Raw genomic sequence first — 23490 nt, 5'->3', positions numbered from 1 at the left:
CCACCTTGCATGTGAAACAGCTTTCCAAAGGTCATACCTGGACCTCTTCTATTGACTTGGTTGACAGACCTGGAAGTCACTGTTCTGACCCACAGCAGATTGATGATCTGTTTGTTCATCCAGTATTACTGGATGACAAACCAAATCTCCTCACGAAGTAGAGGCCTCACAGACTTTCACTGTGATGTGATCAATGTACTAAGCCCAGGACAAATCCTCTGAAATGATCACATCCGGGAACTTGAAGCTGCTCGCCCTTTCCACCATTGATCCCTTGGTGAGGATTAGTGTTTGTTCTCCCAGTCTGCCCTTCCTCGTCCACAATCTCCTGCTCTTTCTGACGTTAGATGCGAGATTGTTGTTGCAACACCAATCAACCAGCTGATCTATCTCTCACCTGACGCCATCTGAAATCCCTCCAACAGTGCTGTCCTCAGCAAACTTACAGATGGTGTTCAGGCTGTGCCTAGCCACACAGAGGTGTAGAGAGAGTACAGCACTCATCCGTGAGTTGACTGTCAGCAAGGAGGAAACTGGTTTTTCAGGAATAGGTTGGTCCATTTCAGTGGAAAATATGAAATCCTCCCTCATGAAGAAATAGTGACCATTTATAGATGCTGTCTGTCCTGCTGGGTTCCTCTGCTGTTTACTGTGTTACGATATGGTAAAGAAACAGATGTAGTCTTGTAGCTATGAACATAAGAGAATCTGCAGATGCTGGAAATCCGGAGCAGCCTGAACAAATGCCGGAGGAATGCGATAATGGTGCTCAATAGGACCCTAACCTTGTCACAGGGTGTGGAAGCTCGCGTGCCTCAACGGCCCCAAGACAGCAATGTTGGCTGGAGTCAGGGCTTTATGCTTTGGCTCTTGGTACGGTCATCCATGCCAAACAGGTCAAAGGGTAGAGGTCAGACTAGGAGTGGTCCAGCGGTCCTCCAAGTTCGGGGCTTCAGTTCAGGGCCAACAACCCTGACTGATGAAACAAAATTGTTACAGAAAGAGCAATGAAGAATCCTTCCACATCTGAGTGCGACTGTATTCCTGAGTCTCCACGACTGACAGCAGTGAAAACCGAGAGGAAGATACCGACACCGTGAAGGAAGAGCTGAACGCAGATGCGGCGTTAACAGGCAGCAGAAAACAGAGACCCAAGATGCTAAGAAGAATAGAGTGCACAGCCAGACTTTCCCAAGAGGCATCATTTTAAGGTGATTGAAGGGAGAAAATAGGAGGGAGGGGAGTTATGTCAGAGATTCCAAGCAGTCATCTTATATCGGAGTCACAACCACCAGAAGGGTGTGGGACTTGTTACCATTTCCATCATCTGCACTGTTTTAGACTGTGGTTTTGTTAACCCTTTCATCACTTAGTACAGTTGTTGCTTCATTGAGACCACAAGTCAGAGGAAGAGAATCAGGCCATTCAGCCCATCGAGTCTGCTTCACCATTCCATCATGAGCGATTTATTATTGTTCTCAACCCTCCTTCTGTCTGTAACTTTTAACACCCTGATTAATCAAGAATCTATTAACCCAGGGATGGCCAACCTATGGCGCATTGGATGACTAGAAGTGGCGTATTGCACCCCAGTGATAATAATAAAAAAGTAAGCTTACTCATGCAAAAAGTATTAACCAAAAACCGATTTGTAGAAAAAAAATCTATAACAGGAATTCAAGTAGCTTAGAGCTAGAAATGGGTTTTACTGAGAATAAATCTAAAACTTAGCAATCATTTTTAGCGATTTTATTATTTCCTGGACATCTTTTGGCAAATGTTATCTTCTTTCACAGTAATCTGTTTCCAATTTTAAAAACTGTTCAATCAGTCAAACTAGGAAAGAAGGACGTTTGTTCTGCAGTCGTTCCACAACGGTTCAACACACGTTTGATACTTGATTGATCCTCAGGCGCCGGGCGTCTGCACCAGCGGTGAGTCGCAGGGTTTTGCCAGTCAGTTTACAATTGACGCTCGTGCGCTACGGAGTTGTGCTTTGTTCGTCCTTCATGAACACCTGCAGTTTTGTACTTTTTCGAAAATAAACCCTTGTTTTTACATTCAGTTACCCATCAGTGCAAAAGAAAATGAGCAAAAGAAAAGCAGAAAGCGATAGTAAGCATGAATTCAATGAACAGAGGGAAAATAAGTTCTTATTTATAGCGGGTCCAGCAGGAAAACCATTGTACATTATTTGTGAAAGCACTTTCTCACATAATAGAAGACATGATCTTAATAGAACACAACATCAGACTGAAATAAAAGGAAAACTGAAGCTAGTGCTTGGGTCTGAGTTACAGAAAGAATATGTGATTAAGAAAAAGGAAGAAATCAAAAGAAGACAAAATATATTTGTTAGAAGTCTCATTAAGGTAAGTAATGTTTGTCTTGTTTTTATGTTAAATCAATAATTACAGGTTTCCCCCGCTATCCGAACGTAGAGCATTCCTATGAAATGGTTCGTAAGCCGGAATGTCGTAAAGTGAAGAAGCAATTACCATTTATTAATATGGGAAAAAATTTTCAGCGTTCCCAGACCCAAAAAATAACCTGCAAAATCATGCCAAATAACACATAAAACCTAAAATAACAGAAACATATAGTAAAAGCAGGAATGACTTGATAAATACGCAGCCTATATAAAGTAGAAATACTTTTCTGCAGCACTGTCTAGTGCAGGGGTCCCCAACCTTTCTCGCACTGCGGACCGGTTTCATATTGACAATATTCTTGCTGACCGACTGACCGGGGGGGTGGGGGGGGGTAGGGTTGCCAACAAACAAGAGTAGCAGTCAAATACATTGCGTTTACCCCGAGGAAGACTACAAGCACCAGTGCGCATGCGTGATTTGCGTAAGCGTGTACATGCCAATTTTCTTTCTACAAATCGTTTTTGGTGATTCTGTTCAGGGGGGTGTTAATCACGAACGCAATATAGGTGATAAGTGGCTAATACACTCAATTTTGTTTCTAATAGGGTTTATCTAACGAATTTGATATTAAACACACAGCGCATATTTTCCTCGCATGAATATAGTGATAAGTCAATTATCGGGGAGGACAGGGGAGCTTGAAGTAAGTGTTGATCGAACTTCCAGTAGAAGTGGTAGAGGCAGCTTCGATATTATCATTTAAAGAAAAACTGGATGGGTATATGAACAGGAAAGGAATGGAGGGTTGTGGGCTGAGTGCAGGTCGGTGGGACGAGGTGAGACTAGCGTTCGGCACGGACTAGAAGGGCAGAGATGGCCCGTTTCCGTGCTGTAATTGTTATATGGTTGTATAAGTCACTTGTAAGTCAGTAGCATCATAACATTTTAAGTAACGTTTGGATATTAAACACACCACGTTTTCCCTGTATGAACATATAAAATCATTGCAACACACCAATATCGCTGAACCAGTGGGAGCCCTGGGCTTGTTTCCCTGCAACAAGACGGTCCTATCGAGGGCTGATGGGAGACAGCGATACTCGAAGGGGATTCCTTATGTCCAGTCTATTCCGCAATTTAGTTTCCGTTGCATTCATTGCAGAGATATGTTGAAAATGGAAGCAATGTTTTCGGTGCTTTCGTGGCTATCTCAGGATATTTAGCCTTGACTTTGATCCAGAATGCCGGCAGAGATGTTATGTCAAACATACTCCTCAGCCCGCTGTCATTTGCAAGTTTGAGGAGTTGATCTCCTTCCCGTGCTGACATGGACGACGAGCGGGTAATGACCTCGCGTGCGTTCAAGCTCAACAGTGGGCGTGACAGGGAATGAGGAAAGGTGCAGCTGACTCATATCGTCAAATCATATCGTTTCTTCGCAGCCCGGTAACGCATGCTTTGCGGTCCGGTAGTTGGGGACCGCTGGTCTAGTATAGCGAAAATCTCACGGAAGTGTTCTCAGCAAAAACACGGCGCAAGCGCTCTCGGCAGAAACACTCTCTCCAGTAACCTTTAAACTATGAAGCTGCCAAATCATACCAAATAACACATAAAAATACACAGCCTATATAAAGTAGAAATAATGTGTGTACAGTGTAGTTTCACTTACCGGAATCGGGAAGACTCCAATAAATTGCAGTTTTGTCACAGTTAAACACTTGCTTATACGAATAACCACCTGATGCAATCAGCAATCGCCTCTGATCTGGGCTGACATTTATGTGCTGGGTGGCACCTAATTAATTAGCTTGTTTATTTCGCCTTTTTTCTTAAAGATGTGCTGTGTGCGTCCCGACTACCGCTGCGTTCTTCGCGGAGGTTGGGGACCACTGCTTAAACTATGAAGCTGCCCTCGCCACAGAACCCGATCAAACCACCCATGACTACCTTTAAATTCCACTTTCATCACCATCGTCCAGAGCTTTCTGTTTCAGCTTATTAAAAAGACTGGCTGATTTCTCCTTAAGTATAAGAATACTTAACAGAACACCACGCTTTGTACACCCATCAATCCACTCAAGCAATAGACTTACCATTTTATCCATTATTAGACGCCGACTAAGAGAGACCACTTTGCTACGAGCAGAACCAACAGTAACATCGGCAGCTTTCAAAATTCTTTCTGTGTATAAATAGTGTGAATGGTGGACGCAGGCAAGTTCAACACACAGACAATGTCCTTACTTCGTTCACCACAATCAAAACGCTTAATTCTGTCTAGTTTTATGCTAAGTGTAACACCCTTACGAGCTCTTTTAGACTTTTCCGATACCTTAGAACTCATCTTGTTAATGGATGCACAAAATAAATCGAGACAAAGCACGTATTTAAGCAATGGCAGCTAAAATGCAGTTCCGAGGGAGGAGCTTGGCTGTTCGGGTGTGCGCTGCCTTTTTTCGTAACAGTGAAAACACCGTCTGTTAGCGAAAACAGGTAACTAATGTAGGTCTTTTGTAACAGCGAGGTGTCGTAAAGCGAATGTTCAGAAAACGGGGGCCACCCGTATCTCTATATTAGCATATTCTTACAAGAACTGAATGGGGGTACAAGAGTTGCACGGCGCATCTGAACTTGTGCATGAAAAAACTGACGCATGGAATGCAAAAGGTTGGCCACCCCTGTATTAACCTGCACTTTAAATATACCCAATGACTTGGACTCCACAGCTGTCTGTGACAATAAATTCCACAGATTCACCACTCTCTGGCTAAAGAATTTCCTTATCTTTGTCCCAAACAGACATCCTTCCATTGTGATGCTGTGCCCTCTGGGTCCTAGACCCCCCCAATACAGGAAATATCCTCTCCACATCCACTCTATCTAGGCCTTCCAAAATTCAATAGGTTTCAATAAGATTCCTCTAAACTCTGGCAAGTACAGGCCCACAGCTATCAAAAGCAACGCGTACCTTAACCTTTCATTGCCGGATCATTCTTGTAATCCTCCGGACCCTCTCCAACGCCAGCAAATCCTTTTTCAGATAAGCGGCCAAAAACTGCTCCGTGTGGTCTGACCAATGCCTTATAAAGCCCCAACATTACATCCTTGGTTTCATATCTGAGTCCTCTCATAATTAATGAAAATCTTACATCTGCCCTCCTCAGCACCAACCCAACTTGCAGGAAAGGGAAACCTGCGTGATGACTCGCAAGTCCCTTTGCAGTTCTGATAAACAATAAACATGTTCAGCCATGTAGAAATCTAGAAAAAAAGTGCTACATAGCAACTGGTCCTTCAGCCCATCTAGTCCATACCAGCCCGAATTCAATCGATTCCACATCGAAAACTTGCGTTAGCAGTTTGATCCACGATCTCACCACCCACTGAATGAAGAAGTTCCCCCCTCAGGTGACCTTTATATATTTCACCTCTCATCCTGAACATATGACTACTAGTTCTACTCTTACCCAACCTCCGGAAAAAGCCTGTAAGCATTCAGCCTCTTGATACCCTTCATCAAATTGCTCGTCAATTAAAAACATCGACAAAGAAGTTCACTCACAGTGACCGGGGAATCAACCTGTTGCACGTTACTCTCTTCAACCAGAATCTCCCTGCAAACAGACAGAATGAATAATCAGACACTGGGTGAAACTCCCTCCACACCGTCCCATCACACACTCCCGGGATCAGACACAGAGTGAAACTCCCTCCACACCGTCCCATCACACACTCCCGGGGTCAGACAGAGTGAATCTCCCTCCACACCGTCCCATCACACACTCCCGGGGTCAGACACAGAGTGAAACTCCCTCCACACCGTCCCATCACACACTCCCGGGGTCAGACACAGAGTGAATCTCCCTCCACACCGTCCCATCACACACTCCCGGGGTCAGACACAGAGTGACACACCCTCCACACCGTCCCATCACACACTCCCGGGGTCAGACACAGAGTGAATCTCCCTCCACACCCTCCATCACACACTCCCGGGGTCAGACACAGAGTGAAACTCCCTCCACACCGTCCCATCACACACTCCCGGGGTCAGACAGAGTGAATCTCCCTCCACACCGTCCCATCACACACTCCCGGGGTCAGACACAGAGTGAAACTCCCTCCACACCGTCCCATCACACACTCCCGGGGTCAGACACAGAGTGAATCTCCCTCCACACCGTCCCATCACACACTCCCGGGGTCAGACACAGAGTGACACACCCTCCATCACACACTCCCGGGGTCAGACACAGAGTGACACACCCTCCATCACACACTCCCGGGGTCAGACACAGAGTGAATCTCCCTCCGCACCGTCCCATCACACACTCCCGGGGTCAGACACAGAGTGAATCTCCCTCCGCACCATCCCATCACACACTCCCGGGATCAGACACAGAGTGAAGCTCCCTCCACACCGTCCCATCACACACTCCCGGGGTCAGACACAGAGTGAATCTCCCTCCGCACCATCCCATCACACACTCCCGGGATCAGACACAGAGTGAAGCTCCCTCCACACCGTCCCATCACACACTCCCGGGGTCAGACACAGAGTGAAACTCCCTCCACACCGTCCCATCACACACTCCCGGGGTCAGACACAGAGTGAAACTCCCTCCACACCGTCCCATCACACACTCCCGGGGTCAGACACAGAGTGAATCTCCCTCCAGACCGTCCCATCACACACTCCCGGGGTCAGACACAGAGTGAAACTCCCTCCACACCGTCCCATCACACACTCCCGGGGTCAGACACAGAGTGAAACTCCCTCCACACCATCCCATCACACACTCCCGGGGTCAGTCACAGAGTGAAACTCCCTCCACACCGTCCCATCGCACACTCCCAGGGTCAGACACAGAGTGAATCTCCCTCCACACCGTCCCATCACACACTCCCAGGGTCAGACACAGAGCGAATCTCCATCCCCACTGTCCCATCACACACTCCCGGGGTCAGACACAGAGTGAATCCCCCTCCACACCGTCCCATCACACACTCCCGGGGTCAGACACAGAGTGAATCTCTCTCCACACCGTCCCATCACACACTCCCGGGGTCAGACACAGAGTGAATCTCCCTCCACACCATCCCATCACACACTCCCGGGGTCAGACACAGAGTGAATCTCCCTCCACACCGTCCCATCACACACTCCCGGGGTCAGACACACAGTGAAGTTCCATCCACACCGTCCCATCACACACTCCCGGGGTCAGACACACAGTGAAGTTCCCTCCACACCGTCCCATCACACACTCCCGGGGTCAGACACACAGTGAAGTTCCATCCACACCGTCCCATCACACACTCCCGGGGTCAGTCACAGAGTGAATCTCCCTCCACACCGTCCCATCACACACTCCCGGGGTCAGTCACAGAGTGAATCTCCCTCCACACCGTCCCATCACACACTCCCGGGGTCAGACACAGAGTGAAACTCCCTCCACACCGTCCCATCACACACTCCCGGGGTCAGACACACAGTGAAGTTCCATCCACACCGTCCCATCACACACTCCCGGGGTCAGACACAGAGTGAATCTCCCTCCACACCGTCCCATCACACACTCCCGGGATCAGACACAGAGTGAATCTCCCTCCAGACCGTCCCATCACACACTCCCGGGGTCAGACACAGAGTGAATCTCCCTCCACACCGTCCCATCACACACTCCCGGGGTCAGACACAGAGTGAAACTCCCTCCACACCGTCCCATCACACACTCCCGGGGTCAGACACACAGTGAATCTCCCTCCACACCGTCCCATCACACACTCCCGGGGTCAGACACAGAGTGAATCTCCCTCCACACCGTCCCATCACACACTCCCGGGGTCAGACACACAGTGAATCTCCCTCCACACCGTCCCATCACACACTCCCGGGGTCAGACACAGAGTGAATCTCCCTCCACACCGTCCCATCACACACTCCCGGGGTTGGACGTACCTGGCCTTTGCACACAAGGCTTTGACTTCATTTTCTTTGATGAGTTCACAGCGGCGGAGTTGTTCAATCTGGCGATCCAGGTCACTGATCTCAGTCATGGCGCAGAGAGTGACCTGGGGAACAAGAGGGAAGTGGTTAGACAGGGATAAGAGTCTGAGGAGCTGAGGAGAGGGCGGGAACATCTCCCCTTTCCCCAGAACCCTTCCATCACAGATACCACTCGACATCCCTCCCCCTTCCCTCCCCACACCCCAATTCCTTCAACTCCTTCACAAACTCTCCCCCCTCCCCCTACCTCAGCCCTCCTTCCCTTTCCCACCGACCACTAGCACAACACACCCTCCCTCCTCTCTCCCCTCCCCCCTCCTCCCTTCCCCCCTCCTCCCCTCCCCCCTCCTCCCCTCCCCCCTCCTCCCCTCCCCCTCTCTCCCCCTCCCCCTCCCTCCCCCCTCCTCCCCTCCCCCTCTCTCCTCCCTCCCTCCCTCCCTCCCTCCCCCTCCCTCCCTCCCTCCCCCTCCCTCCCTCCCTCTCCCTCCCCCTCCCTCCCTCCCTCCCTCCCCCTCCCTCCCTCCCTCCCTCCCTCCCCCTCCCTCCCTCCCTCCCTCCCTCCCCCTCCCTCCCTCCCTCCCTCCCTCCCTCCCCCTCTCCCCCTCTCCCCCTCCCCCCCCTCCCCCGTCGGGTCTCTCCGGCTACCTGAGGCAGTGCTTCCCCCAAATGACTCCCTTCCTGGTCCCTCCTCCTTAAAACGCTCCCCCACCCTCCCTGACGTCCCATCCCTCAGTCCTTCCTCCGTGCTCCCTGTCCCGAGGCGCTCCCTCACCTCCCTCCCTCCGCTCCCTCCCCGACCGCCGCTCCCTCCGACCACCAACAACCCGCGCGGCGGCGCCACTTCCGGCCGGTTCCGGAGGATCGTTGCGCAGGCGCAGCTCCGGCTCCCGGCCGCGCGCCTGCTCCCGCACTCCGCCGGGCAGCGGTTCGATCACGTGATATGTGTCCGCCATCTTGTTGAGGACAGAAGGAAAGGGGCAGCCAATGAGATTCCGGTCTGGAGGCTGGCTCCGTCCCGTTAAGGGGCAGGAAACATCTTTTGGAAATTGGGTTGCAGATCGGAGCCATCTTTTTGAGGACAGAAGCAGACGGGAACGCCAGCTTGTCGGCGCCATGTTGTTGAGGGACAGGCCATGAAGCCGAACCACACCGAGACAGGGAGTGGGGATGGAAGCCGTGAAGTGGGTCGGCGCCATCTCTTTAAGAGACTGATAAAGTTGATGATTCTCGCTCAGTTCCGGACATCTTCTTGAGGGCTGCAAACTGGAGCCAATGATCTAACTGTGGCTGGCTACGCCATCTTGTTGAGGGGCACAAAGTGGAGCCAATGGGACTCCCTGTTGCCCCGCACCAGGACAGGATCAATAGGACCCTTCGGCCCATCCTGTGGGTGCGATCGCAGATTCCCCCTTCTAGGCCAGTCTCATTTGGCCCATCTTTCCCTAAACCTTTCCTACCCATGTACTCGCCCGAGTGCCCTTTAAATGTGGTTGATGCACCTGCCTGAACCAATTTCTGACGGCTTTGTCCACAGCCCTCTGGGTGAAAAAGTTACCGCTCGGCTCCCTGTTCAAAATTCTTAACAAACTTCAACTCGTTCCAAACGCCGCTGCTATCCTGTGTCCTTTAGAAATTGATGTTAAAGTTCTCTTACTTGTTTTTAAAGCTCTTCCTGGTCGGGGACCGGAGAACATCACCGACTCGCTTTGGTTTTGTAATCCTGCTGGAACTGTGAGGCCTGCTGCCATCATCAGTCTCCCTCTGTGGATAAGTGGCAGGGCAGCCTTTTCAACCACGCTCCTAAACTGTGAAATTCATTCCCCAAATCTGTATGGAATGCAGACTTAGTCGTCATTTTTAAACGGTTATTTTAAACTAAGCTCGAAACCGATTTACTTAACCTTGATTTTCACTGACATCTTTTTTATTTTTATATTCCACTATAGACCAGTCTATGAAAAGTGCTCGATAAATAAGTTATTATTGCTATTATTATTAAATCTCTCCCCTCTCACTGTAACCCTGGGGAAAGAGACTGCATGTTCACCCTATCTGTGCCCCTCATGGTTTTATACACCTCTGTAAGTTCACCCCTCAGTCTCGTACACTGTTAATAAAGTCCCAACGTGCCCACCCTCTTTCCATAACTCAGTCCCTGGAACATCCTCATAAATCTCCTATGCACTTTTTGCAAGTTAATGGAATCTTTCCTTCAGGGGGGGTGAGCAGAACTGATCACCCCTCTACAGGAAGGGTGTGGGGACTTTGGAAAGGTTCACCAGGGTGCTGCCTGGATTGGAGGGCATGAACTGCAAGCAGAGGCTGGACAAACTTGTTTTCTCTGGAACGGTGGAGGTTGAGGTTTATAAGATTATGTGATGCATAGAGTAGACAGCCAGAATCTTTTCCCCAGGGTGAAAATATCTAATACCGGCAGGCATACCTTCGAGCTGCAGGGAGCAGTGGATTCTTGACAGCATCTTTTTAAAGATTAGCTTCATTTGTCACACATACATTAAAATCCATCTTTTGCCTCAACAACCAACATGCTCCAAGGCTGTGCTGGGGCAGCCTGTAAGTGTCGCTATGCTTCCAGTGTGTAACCCTAACCCGTACATCTTTGGAATGTGGGAGGAAACCAGAGCACCCACACAGTTACGCCAAGAATATCCAAACTCCTTACAGACATCAGGAGGAATCGAACTGCGATCAGTGATTGCTGACATTGTAAATCGAACTGCGTACATCCATACTCACGTCGTTCTATAGATGCACAGCAGAGCTTCCCAACAAGCTGCATCACTGTTCACTGTGACGACAGGAAGGCTCTACGAAACTACCCAGCACCAGCCTACCAGATATATATACAGAAAGGTGCGGGAAAAGGGCCAGTAACATCATGAAAGATCCCACCCAGACCAGCAGTAACTCAAAAAGTTGATCAACACCGCCAACCACCACTACTTTATCATCTCCTGGCACCTTATGTTTAGGCACTCCTGGGCCTAGCATCACTCTATTCACATACAATCAATGTATAATAAACTATCTCATGTATTTATTATTGTGTATTTTGTGCATGAGCTGCACTCTAACAATTATTTTGTTCTCCTTTACACTTGTGTACTGGAGACCTTGAAAGCGATTGCACTGACTGTTCTGCTACTGATGGATCATGGGCACATCATGGTTACATCTGGTTACACTAGTCACATCACAGTCTGGGACATCGATTCAAATGTGCAGGAACGTTGGAAGCTGCAGAGCAGAACAAATTCAGCCCAGTACATCATAGGCTCTTCCCTCCCGACCATCACTAGTCCTCACAGGAGGGGCTGCCTCAGGAAGGCAACATCCACCATCAAAATCCCCACCACCCGGGCTATGCCATCTTCCTGCAGCTCCCCTCGGGCAGGAGGTACAGAAGCCTGATGTTCCACACCACCAGGTTCAGGAACGGTGACTTCCCTTCAACCGTTCAGTTCTTGAACCAACAGCACAATCTGAGTCACTGTCCCCGAACGGAAACACCCTGACCACTTTGTGATACGATGGAGTTTCTTCTAATTGTCTTCATTTTTTGGCCAGAAAAATTGGGTATAATTTATGTTTATCCCGTGAAAGTTGTGTATCTGATGCTGCTCCAAGTAAGTTTTCCCCGCACCTGGACCTGACAATAAACTCCACTCTGGAATGAGGGGAGATTAACTAAAGGACACCTTCCACCCTGCACAAAAAGACTGTTGAAAGGACCTCACAATTTACCCCTATGACATTGCTCCTTATTGTCTGCCTGCACTTTATTCTGCATTTCTCTTGTACTGACATGATAAACTGATCTGTATATACGGTGTACAAAACAAGGTTTTCACTGTACCTCAGTACATGACAATTTACCAAAGGATACAGTGGGATATAGATACAGGCAGGGAAATGGCAGACGGGTTTTAACCTGGACAAGTGTGAGGGGTTGTACTTTGGGAGGGCACTGTTAACAGCAGAACCTCTAACTGTGTTGATGTATGGAGGAATCAAGGTGTCCATGTCAACAGCTCCATGAAAGTTTCTGCACAGGTTGACAGGCTGACGAAGGTGGGCCATGGCATGTTTGCCCTTATTTGTCGAGTTCAAGAGTCAGGAATTCACCTTGCAGCTTTATAAAACTCTGGTCAGGCCCCATCTGGATTACTACGTACAGTTCTGGCCACCCCATTACAGTACGGGTGTGGGGGGCTTCGGAGAGGGTGCGGGGCCTTCAGAGAGGGTGCGGGGCCTTCAGAGAGGGTGCGGGAGGGTTTGGAGAGGGTGTGGGGGATTTGGAGAGGGTGCAGAGGAGGTTCAGCAGGGTGCTGCCTGGATTAGAGGCCTGAGCTGTAAGGAGAGGCTGGACAAACACAGGTTACTTTCTCTGGAGCATCGGAGGCTGAGGGGAAATCTGAGACATTTGCATTCACGGTGGGAGGGGTGAGCTGAACAGAGATGGTGGGTGCCTGGAACGTGCTGCTAGGGGTGGTAGTGGAGACAGATGCTGTCAGACGCATGAATGTGTAGGGAACGTAGGGAGATGGACACTATGCAGGCAGGAGGGAGGGCCAACACAACACTATGGCCTGACCTGACTATATGGTAATGAAGACACACGACGAGGTAAAGCATTTGATAAGTCTTTTATTAGTTACTGTTTAGTTCTGAGTTGTCACTCTGCCAGTGAGACAGCAGAAAGAGGAGCGTTTTCTCTGGGATCATCCCAACGACACAGGCACACTGGGACCTGTGCAGAGTTCGAGGTGGGGTGGTGGTGAGGGGGATAAAGTGCAGCCCGGAAGGAAAACGCCGACTCCAGTGTGGGCCGATCCCCACCCCTGCCGATGCAGGATGTAGCGGGGAACCGTTACACAGAGCAGGGAGGTGGTGCCACTACGCAGGACGCGGGGGGGGTGGGGCACGTAGATGACACGTGCTTACAAAAGCACACACACAAAACACTGGGTCCAGGGGGGAGGGAGGGACGTACACAACATCTCAGTACACATGACCGGCCACAAACAGAGATTGTCCGGCTGCGGCTCCTGTCTCCCCAGAGGGTAAGTACTTGCCCTGGGCTGCCAATCCATTTGTCTGTAAGAGAGAGAGGGGGTACAGAGTCAGTGTGAGGGGTACAATGCGAACCACGAGCATCCCAGACACCATTCCACACCCGTGCATGAGGACATCCTGATGTCGTTCCCTCACCCGCACTGAACTACCTCATCCCCTTGACACCGAGCTCCCCCCCCCACCGACACCGAGCTCCCCTCACCCTCACCAACACCGAGCTCCCCCTCACCCTCACCGACACCGAGCTCCCCCTCACCCTCACCGACACTGAGCTCCCCCTCACCCTCACCGACACTGAGCTCCCCTCACCCTCACCGACACAAAGCTCCCCCTCACTGACACCGAGCTCCCCCTCCCCTCACCGACACCGAGCTCCCCTCACCGTCACCGACACCGAGCTCCCCCTCACCGACACTGAGCTCCCCTCACCCTCACCGACACAAAGCTCCCCCTCACTGACACCGAGCTCCCCCTCCCCTCACCGACACCGAGCTCCCCTCACCCTCACCGACACCGAGCTCCCCCTCACCCTCACCGACACTGAGCTCCCCTCACCCTCACCGACACAAAGCTCCCCCTCACTGACACCGAGCTCCCCCTCCCCTCACCGACACCGAGCTCCCCTCACCCTCACCGACACCGAGCTCCCCTCACCCTCACCGACACCGAGCTCCCCCTCACCCTCACCGACACCGAGCTCCCCCTCACCCTCACCGACACTGCTCCCCTCACCGACACAAAGCTCCCCCTCACTGACACCGAGCTCCCCCTCCCCTCACCGACACCGAGCTCCCCTCACCCTCACCGAGCTCCCCCTCACCGAGCTCCCCTCACCTTCACCGACACCGAGCTCCCCTCACCCACACCGAGCTCCCCTCAACCTCACCCTCACCGACACAAAGCTCCCCCTCACCGACACCGAGCTCCCCTCACCAACACCGAACTCCCCCTCCCCTCACCGACACCGAGCTCCCCTCACCCTCACCGACACCGAGCTCCCCTCACCCACACTGACACCAAGCTCCCCCTCACCGACACCGAGCTCCCCCTCACCCTCACCAAGCTCCCCTCACCCTCACCGACACCGAGCTCCCCTCACCCTCACCGAGCTCCCCTCACCCTCACTGACACCGAGCTCCCCTCACCGAGCTCCCCCTCACCGAGCTCCCCTCACCCACACTGACACCAAGCTCCCCCTCACCGACACCGAGCTCCCCCTCACCGAGCTCCCCTCACCCTCACCGAGCTCCCCTCACCCTCACTGACACCGAGCTCCCCCTCACCCTCACCGAGCTCCCCTCACTGAGATTCCCCTCCCTTCACCAACACCGAGCTCCCCTCACCCTCACTGACACCGAGCTCCCCTCACCTTGGCCCGTTTGACGAACTCCGCGGCAGCTGCCTTGGCATTCTCCTTCTTGCCAGACCAGGCCTTGAGTGCAGAGGCTTGGAGAGCGCGTCCGTACGAAAAGGTCAGAGCCCAGGGCTTGAGATCCGGGCAGCGGTTGATGGCACTCAGATTGATGGACGCCTCCTCCTCACTCTGACCGCCTGACAGGAAGGTGATACCTAGAGTCCAGACCAAGAGACAGTTAGGGGTAGGGAAGGAGAGAAGAGCGAGGTTGGGGCCTCCCCCATCCCTCCCACTTACATGGACATGCACACAGAGCTGTCTGCGTCAGACTGACCTGGTACAGCTGGAGGAACGGTGCGGCGCAGGGCAGTAACGGTTGCCATGGCGATCTGCTCGGGGGTGTACTTTTCCGTACAGGCGTGTCCGGCTGTCACCATGTTGGGTTTCAGCAGTGTTCCCTCCAGGTAAACGTGGTGGTCACTCAGGGCCTTGTAGACTGCAGCCAGCACCTGGGTGGGGGAGAGTCCAGGGTGAGTACGGGGCAAGCAGGGGGGACCGTATCGGCGTCCAGCAGGCCCCAATGGGCTGAGCAGACGTCTTACCTTCTCAGTGATATACTGACAGCGCTTTAGGTTATGATTGCCGTCGGGAAGGATCTCGGGCTCGACGATTGGGACAATGCCATTCTGTGGGTGGAGACGGGAGAAAGGAGCGACAACGTCAGGGCTGAATAGACAGTGTTCTTACCCCTCCCTGGGGCATCTGCCTCCCCTGCTGTTTGTCACCCCGCCTTCCTCTGTCAACTCTCTCCCCATCTACCCCACTCTCTGTTCCTCATTCCTCCTCCCCCCACCACCCTCATTCCCCCTCTTTCCCAACACCACTCTCATTCCCCCCTCTCCCAACACCACCCTCATTCCCCCTCTCCCCCCAACACCACCCTCATTCCCCCTCTCCCAACACCACCCTCATTCCCCCTCTCCTCCCCTCCCAACACCACCCTCATTCCCCCTCTCCCTAACAGCACCCTCATTCCCCGTCTCCCAACACCACCCTCATTCCCTCTCTCCTCCCCTCCCAACACCACCCTCATTCCCCCTCTCCCCCAACACCACCCTCATTCCCCCTCTCCCCCAACACCACCCTCATTCCCCCTCTCCTCCCAACACCACCCTCATTCCCCCTCTCCTCCCAACACCACCCTCATTCCCCCTCTCCCCAACACCACCCTCATTCCCCCTCTCCTCCCAACACCACCCTCATTCCCCCTCTCCCCAACACCACCCTCATTCCCCCTCTCCCCCAACACCACCCTCATTCCCCCTCCCAACACCACCCTCATTCCCCCTCTCCCAACACCAACCTCATTTCCTCTCCCCCCCAACACCACCCTCATTCCCCCTCTCTCCCACCACCCTCATTCCCCCTCTCCTCCCAACACCACCCTCATTCCCCCTCTCTCCCAACACCACCCTCATTCCCCCTCTCTCCCCCAACACCACCCTCATTCCCCCTCTCTCCCCCAACACCACCTTCATTCCCTCATTCCCCCTCCCCCCGGCCGTACATGCTGGCAGATGCTGGCGTATCGGGCCAGGACATTGGCGTTCTCCATAATGGCGAGGTGGGACGGGGTGGTCTCGGTGATCTTCAGCACACACCGCCACTTGGCAAAGTCAGCCCCATCCTTCTTGTATTGGGCACAGCGCTCGTTCAGTCCATCCAGCCCTGGGGTGGGGGCAAAGAGGGGACCATTAGTCTGACCTATATACACTTTCCCCTCTTCTGTAACATCTCGACTCTCTCCACGTTCTCTGTAACATTTCCCTCTCTCCCCCTTTCATTCTCCAGTAACGTCTGCTCTCCCCTTCCTTGTAACATCTCCTCTGTCCCCCTCCCATGCAATATCTCTCTGTCGCCCTCTCACCTTATCCACCCTACTGTAACACCTCCCTTCTCTTTCCCATCTCCCCCTCTGCTCTCTGCAACACCTCTCCTCTCCTATCTCCCCTTCACTCTCCTGCAACATCTCTCCCATCTCCTCCTCCCTTTACACCTTCTCCCTCTCTCCCGTAACATTTTCCCTCTACACTACGACCTCTTCTCTCTCTCTTCCCAGCTCCCCTCATTCATTCTCCCACTCCCACCCCTCCATCCTTCTATCCTTCTCACTCCTCAGTTTGGAATCGAGGAATTGGGGTGGGGAGGAAAGCATGCAGCGTGCGGGAGAGGGAGGAGGAAGGGGTGGCTCCAGGGAGTGACCTACCTTGAGTTGTGGTCTCACCATTGGTACCAGGCAGCAGAACCACTCCAAGGTCAACCTGCGGGCGGAGGAGAAGACAGGGAGAAGTTGAGTCCCCTTTCTACAGGCACCAACCCCTCTCCTGGCACAGTGCAATCATCATGTTAGTCAGCAATCAGTTGGAGCTGTGGACAGTGAAGATGTCTGAGGACACAGCAGGATAGAGATCAGTTACAGATACGGCGGAGAAATGGCCGATGGAGTTTAATCCGGACAGGTGTGAGGTGTTACACTTTAGGAGGTGAAATGTAAAGGGACAGGGCACAGTTAATGGCAGGACCTTTAACAGTGTTGACCTACAGAGGGATCTTGGGGTCCCTGTCTACAGCTCCCTGAAGGTGACCACACAGGCTGACAGGGTGGCAAGGGAGGGAGGCAGGTTGATCACGGGGGGGGGGATGCACCCTCTGCCCCACATCACCTTGATGCCAGCCACGATACCCTTGTCCTTGATTAACTTGACGAAGGAGGTCCCATCATCGGTCTTCTGATACAGGGTCTCATGGAAGAAGATGATACCACCGACATACTGTTTCACATCCTCTGTGGCCTTGAACAAGATCTGGCGATAGAAACGGCGATTCTCCTCCGAGTTGTCCGCGCCTACACTGGTCATCCGTTTGGCCATACTTCCTGGGAGGGGGAAAGAGGGGTAGGGGCAGAGGGAAGGAAAGATGGACAGGAAGAGAGGGAGGGCAGGAAGCGGGGTGAGGGGTTGGATGGAAGACACACTGGTTATAACTCTTGATCCAGCGAGTATGTGAGGGACCGCGAAGTGAAGGGACGAAGGGACGGGCAAGGGTGGCTGTACCTACCGGTGGACTCATCGGCGGCGAGGATGCCCTTGCCCGGGGCCACGATCCGGTGGGCGATGTCCGACAGCTCCTTCTTCTGCTCGGTGGTGAGGGGCGGATAGTGGTGCGGCATGCTGGCTTCTGTCTGTGGGGACACAGCACCTCCGTTACTCAGCCCCGATACCGGCTCCCCGCTGAGGGGAACTCCCATCACGCCGGCTTAAACTGCGGCCTTCCCCGTTAAAGCTCCTTCACAGACACGCCGGACGTGGACGAGGAGAAACCGAAGATCAGCCTAATCACCTTCACGCAAGAGTGAGCTCGGAGAGGGAGATGCGGACGGGAAGTTTCGTATCATGGAACCGGGGCCCGGAGAGATCAGAGGCCTCAGGGCCCCCGGCACCCCCTTCCGAATCCGCATCTCCCCGCTCACCGAGCGGCCGGGTGGGGACTGTCCCAGTCTGTATTACATGTGTCCTCGCGTGTGTGTGTGTGTGTGTGTGTGTCCCTCTGCATGTCCCTCCCTCCCTCCCTCCCCACTCACCCACCTACCCTCACCTATCCTCTCTCCCACCCCTCCCTACCGTGTCGGCTGCTCCTGCCTCTTGCTTCCGTCCCCGCTGACGTTCCCGTGTGCAATGAGAGCCGGATCAGAGCAGAGCAGAGCAGAGCCCTCCCTCCGTCCCTCCTCCCTCCTCCCTCCGTCCCTCCTCCCTCCTCCCTCCGTCCCTCCTCCCTCTACGTGACCGGGCTCAGATACACATGACGTCAGAAGTGCACACTGCGGAGATCCTCTTAAAGGCGCAGCCACACTGCGGCAAAACCCTCTCGGGGTGGGGGCTGGGGAGATGGGAGAGGCAGGGGCGGGGCAGGGGCAGGGGCAGGGGAAGGCAGGGGCAAGGGCACGGTTAGGGGCAGGGGAAGGCAGGGGCAAGGACAGGGTCAGGGGCAGGGGCAGGGCAGGGGTAGGGGCGGGGCGGGGCAGGGGTAGGGGCGGGGCGGGGCAGGGGAGGGCAGGAGCAGGGGTAGGGACGGGGCAGGGGTAGGGACGGGGCAGGGGTAGGGGCGGGGTAGGGACGGGGCAGGGGTAGGGACGGGGCAGGGGTAGGGGCGGGGCAGGGGCAAGGGCAGGGGTAGGGGCAGGGGAAGTCAGGGGTAGGGGCAGGGGAAGGCAGGGGCAAGGGCAGGGTCAGGGGTAGGGGCAGGGTAGGGGCGGGGCAGGGGAAGGCAGGGGCAGGGGCAGGGGCAGGGCAGGGCAGGGGCAGGGCAGGGACGGCTCAGAACCGCTCTGCCGGGACCTCCCTGGGGAGGGGGCGGTCGGGATTTCCCGGGGGGGGGGTCTCAGTGGCTGAGAGATGGTTCTCTGTACAATTAGGTGAGGCTGAACACAGAGCTCCCCGTCCACCCTCCTTTCCCTCTGCCCCCGTACCCCGACCCCTGAGGTGACCTTGGTGAGCTTGCGATTGTGCTGACACACGCCTGTGATCCGAGGTGGAGCCAACAGCCGGAATGTGGGATCAGCCGGCAGCTGTTAACCGTCTCATTCCTGGCAAGTGCGCAAAGGTCAAGCCGACAGCCGACACCCGACACCCACAGGGCCAGGCGAAAGGGGGAGGAAGGCACGGACGGAGATGGGGAGGGGGTGACAGAGACACGGAGAGAGCAGATGAACACAGCGAGGGGGGACGGACACAGAGGTGTTTGGTGGGGGGTGACGGAGACACGGAGGGCTGATGGCGGCGGGGAGGAGAGGGGTGACAGAGAGACAGTGAGGGATGTAGGGGAGGGAGGGCTGATGGACACTGGAAGGGAAGAGGTGACAGATGAGCAGGGTGTAGGGGAGGGAGAGGGCGACAGAGACAGGGTGTAGGGAAGGGAGGGTGTGATAGAGTCATGGAACACTACAACACAGAAATAGACCCTTCAGCCCATCTAGTCCGTGCTGACCGATACGTTGACCATAGCCCTCACATCCATGTTGCTATCCAAACTTCTCTTAAATGTTCAAATTGAGCTCACATCCACTATTTCTGCTGGCAGCTTATTCCACACACTCACCACCTCTGAGTGAAGAAGTCTCCCTCAAGTTCCCTTTAAACTTTTCATCTTTCACCCTTAACCTATGGCCTCTAATTGTAGTCCCACCCAACCTCAGTGGAAAAAACCGGCTTGCATTTACGCCATCTCTACCCCTCATAATTTTGTATGCCTATATCAAACCCCCTCTCATTCTTCTATGGTTCTAAGGAATAAAGTCCTAACCTATTCAATCTTTTCTTATAACTCAGGTCCTCGAGACCTAGCAACATGTTTGTAAATTTTCTCTACACGCCTTCAAAGTTTATTATCACTGAGAAATGTTGTGAAATGTGTGGTTTTGTGGGAGCAGTACAGTGCAAGACATTAAAAAGGATTATAAGCCAATAAGTTACTGTGAGGAAAGTGTTACATTTGATCTCTCCTCGATATAATCCTAAATTGAAGTTTGTAAGACAAAATGGTGTCATCTTAGAATAAGACCAGACCAAATGATACAGGAGCAGAATTAGGCCACTTGGCCCATCGAGTCTGCTGCGCCATTCCATCATGGCTGATTTATTATCCTGCCTTCTCCCCGTAACCTTTGATGCCCTAGCTAATCAAGCACCTATCAATCTCTGCTTTAAATATAGCCAACGACTTGGCCTACACTGCTGTCTGTGACAAGGAATTCTCAGCTTCAGCACCGTCTGGCTAAGGAAATTCCTCCTCGATGTGTTACACGTACAGTGCTGAAGGATAATGTACTCAACCAAGGACTGGAGGTCGGAAGCCGGGAGGGGTTGTTGGGAGATTCGTCTGTGTGAGTGGGTGGGAGATTGGGAAATGAGTTTTGTTGTTCTGCTGAACGTGGTGGCTGAGTTACGTCGGTGGTAGAATGTGTGGCAACTCTTGCAGACTGCCCCCAGCACTTTGGTTTGAATGCAAATAACGTGTTTCACAGTAGGTTTCGAAATACACTGGACGAATCTGTTTCCTTCCTGGTAAGCCTGCTATGAGGTACCTCGTCTGAATGTCACGATAGATACCATGATATAGCTGGTGTCACTACAACATGGAAAAGTGCTGCGGTAACGACAAGGTTCGAGCTCTGAAGAGTATAAAGAGCACCACCATCTTGGTGCAAATGGGAAATTGAGCTTAGGTTGTGACTGATGGAGCTGAAGAGTGGGCTTGGGGGAGAGGAGAGGAGGAGAGAGAGGAGTACAGAAAAGAGAGCAGAGAGAAACTGGACGGGCTGCTGGACAGATGTGTGTCGTGTGACGTGGTTCAGTGATTGGTTGATAAATATTATTTTACCTCATTTACTAATTCATTAACCATTTTTCTTTTGGTCTTATTCTTTATGTTTCTCTGATAAAGTAATTTCTTAGGACATAGAACAATATAGCACAGTACAGGTCCCTCTGCAAACAATATTGTGCTGACCTCTTAACTCCAAGATCAATCTAACCCTTCCCTTCCACATAATCCAATATTTTTCTTTCATCCATGATGATTTTCTTGACTGTCCTGAATGTAGTTGCCTTTACTACCACCCTTGGCAGTGTATTCCACACAACCACCATTCACTGTGTAAAACAACCATCTCTGACATTCCCCTTATACTTTCCTCCAATCATCTTAAAATTATGCCCCCTTGTATTAGCTCTTTTTGCCCAGGGAAAGTCTCTATAAGTGTCCACTCTATTTATGGCTCTTATAACTTATACGCATCTATCAAATCTTCTCTCATTCACCTTCACCCCAAAGAGAAAAGCCCTAGTTTGCTTAACCACTCCCTATCAGACATGCTTTTTTAATCCAGGCAGCATCCTGGTAAATCTCTGCACCTTCTCTAGTCCAGGCAGCATCCTGGTGAATTTCCTCTGCACCCTCTCTGATCCAGGCAACATCCTGGTAAATCTCCTCCGCACCCTCTCTAATACAGACAGCATCCTGCTGAATCTCCTCTGCACCTTCTCTAGTCCAGGCAGCATCCTGGTGAATCTCCTCTGTGCTCTCTCTAATACAGACAGCATCCTGGTGAATCTCCTCTGCACCCTCTCTAATCCAGGCAGCATCCTGGTGAATCTCCTCTGTGCTCTCTCTAAAGCTTCCACATCCTTCCTATAATGAGGAGACCAGAACTGAACACAATATTCCAAGTGTGGTCTGACCAGGGTTTTATAGAGCTGCAACATTACCTTGAACTCAATCCCCTGATTAATGAAGGCCAGCACACGATAAGCCTTCTTAAACACCCTATCAACTTGCATCACATACAAAATGCTGGAGAACTCAGCAGGCAAGGCAGCATCTATGCAAAAGAGTAAACAGTCGACACTTCGGGCTGAGACCCTTCATCAGGACTGAATCTGTGTGACCATTTTGACAAGGCTATGGACGTGAATCCCAGGATCACTCTGTTCCTTCATACTGCTGAGAATGCCTTCAGGTTCAGCCTTCCAAAGTGAACCACTTCACAATGTAGCCTTTAACACGTGTACAGTGCTCCCTTTGTCTGTGGATACCTGTTGCTGCTGAACCATTCTTACTACAGTTACAATAAAAATATAAAAGAAATAAAGGGTATAGGAAAGAATCATGACGCAGCTTTCCGACATATTCAACCTTTCCCTATAACTGGAGTTCCAGCAACACCCTCGTTAGGGTTGTTAATTAACTCACATTAATTTCATATTAATAAACATTTTAATCTCTCACACAGTACTGCTGTTGCAAAGCAACACATCTCCTGAGGGACACTGGAGATAACTCTGGTCTGGCAAAGGAAGGCTGACGTGATGGTAGACTTACTGTGCCCGGCGAGTCTGCTTGCGTCTGCGAGAGGGCGGCGGGGTGGGACCGACGTGCAAGGTGAATCCGGCACTGTCTGTCCTGTCTTTTATAGGGGCCCAGGGGGAGGGTAGACGGTGTCCATTTCTGACCTTCTCCCCTTGCACCACTAACCTTTTCCCAAGCACCAGCTGCTGGCTGGCATTCTGGAACGTTCCAAATCGGGAGGCAGGGTGGGGGGTAGGGGAATCTCCTTTTGCAGGCCATTTGGCCCCTCTCCAGCTTGCTACCCCACCCCTCCCCAGTTCCTGGGAGATCCATGAATCAGGAGCATTATTACATGATGCGAAAGATAAGAGGGCCTGAACTGTGCTCTTTGACCCACAACGGTGTGCTGACCTTTAACTTACAAGACCAAACTAACCCTTCCTACATATTCCTTCATTTTTCTATCGTCGTTGTGCCCATCTAAAAAGTCTCCAATGTATCTGCCTCTCACCAACCGACCGCATATTCCATACACCCACCACTCTCTGTGTAAGAAAAACAATCTCTGACATCCCCCCCCACACCCGTACTTTCCTCCAATCATCTTAAAATCATACACCCTCAGATTAGTCATTTCTGTCCTGGGAAAGAGTCTCTGACTGTCCACTAATCCAAGCAACACTCCGGTAAATCTCCTCCGTACCCTCTCTAATACAGACAGCATCCTGGTGAATCTCCTCCGCACCCTCTCTAAT

General features: G+C 52.3%; 2 protein-coding genes across 6 annotated transcripts in view; both read right to left on the bottom strand.

The window, feature by feature from the left end:
* ppp4cb (protein phosphatase 4, catalytic subunit b) overlaps positions 1-10135 on the bottom strand; it is a 30229-nt gene extending 20094 nt beyond the window's left edge. Inside the window, exons 1-3 of one of the 4 annotated variants that reach the window (XM_063063047.1) lie at positions 10037-10135; positions 8335-8447; positions 5935-5986 (exon numbers count right to left, since the gene is read on the bottom strand). In XM_063063047.1, the coding sequence (XP_062919117.1) occupies positions 5935-5986; positions 8335-8432 (150 nt within the window). In that variant the 5' untranslated portion in view covers positions 8433-8447; positions 10037-10135. Of the gene's footprint in view, positions 1-5934; positions 5987-8334; positions 8448-9027; positions 9058-9154; positions 9244-10036 lie in introns of those variants that run through there. The other 3 variants (XM_063063046.1, XM_063063045.1, XM_063063048.1) reach the window with 3 other exon arrangements.
* A 2899-nt stretch (positions 10136-13034) lies between these two features.
* LOC134354175 (fructose-bisphosphate aldolase A-like) lies at positions 13035-23029 on the bottom strand. 2 transcript variants are annotated; one of them, XM_063063043.1, is made up of 9 exons: positions 22769-23029; positions 17951-18074; positions 17557-17768; positions 17100-17154; positions 16401-16561; positions 15436-15519; positions 15168-15342; positions 14849-15048; positions 13035-13500 (listed from the first exon to the last, which is right to left on the bottom strand). In XM_063063043.1, the coding sequence occupies exons 1-9, from the start codon at positions 23012-23014 to the stop codon at positions 13405-13407; spliced, it is 1353 nt and encodes a 450-aa protein (XP_062919113.1). In that variant the 5' UTR covers positions 23015-23029; the 3' UTR covers positions 13035-13404. The 2 variants fall into 2 exon arrangements, with proteins under 2 accessions (XP_062919113.1, XP_062919114.1); XM_063063044.1 differs by lacking the exon at positions 22769-23029 and adding an exon at positions 18514-18633.
* Positions 23030-23490: the final 461 nt, after the last annotated feature.

The sequence above is a fragment of the Mobula hypostoma genome, chromosome 11 (genome assembly GCF_963921235.1).
Source record: "Mobula hypostoma chromosome 11, sMobHyp1.1, whole genome shotgun sequence".
Classification (NCBI taxonomy): Eukaryota; Metazoa; Chordata; class Chondrichthyes; order Myliobatiformes; family Myliobatidae; genus Mobula; species Mobula hypostoma.
Note: the sequence above shows the minus strand (reverse complement) of the source record. Positions and strands in the feature narration are given on the sequence as shown.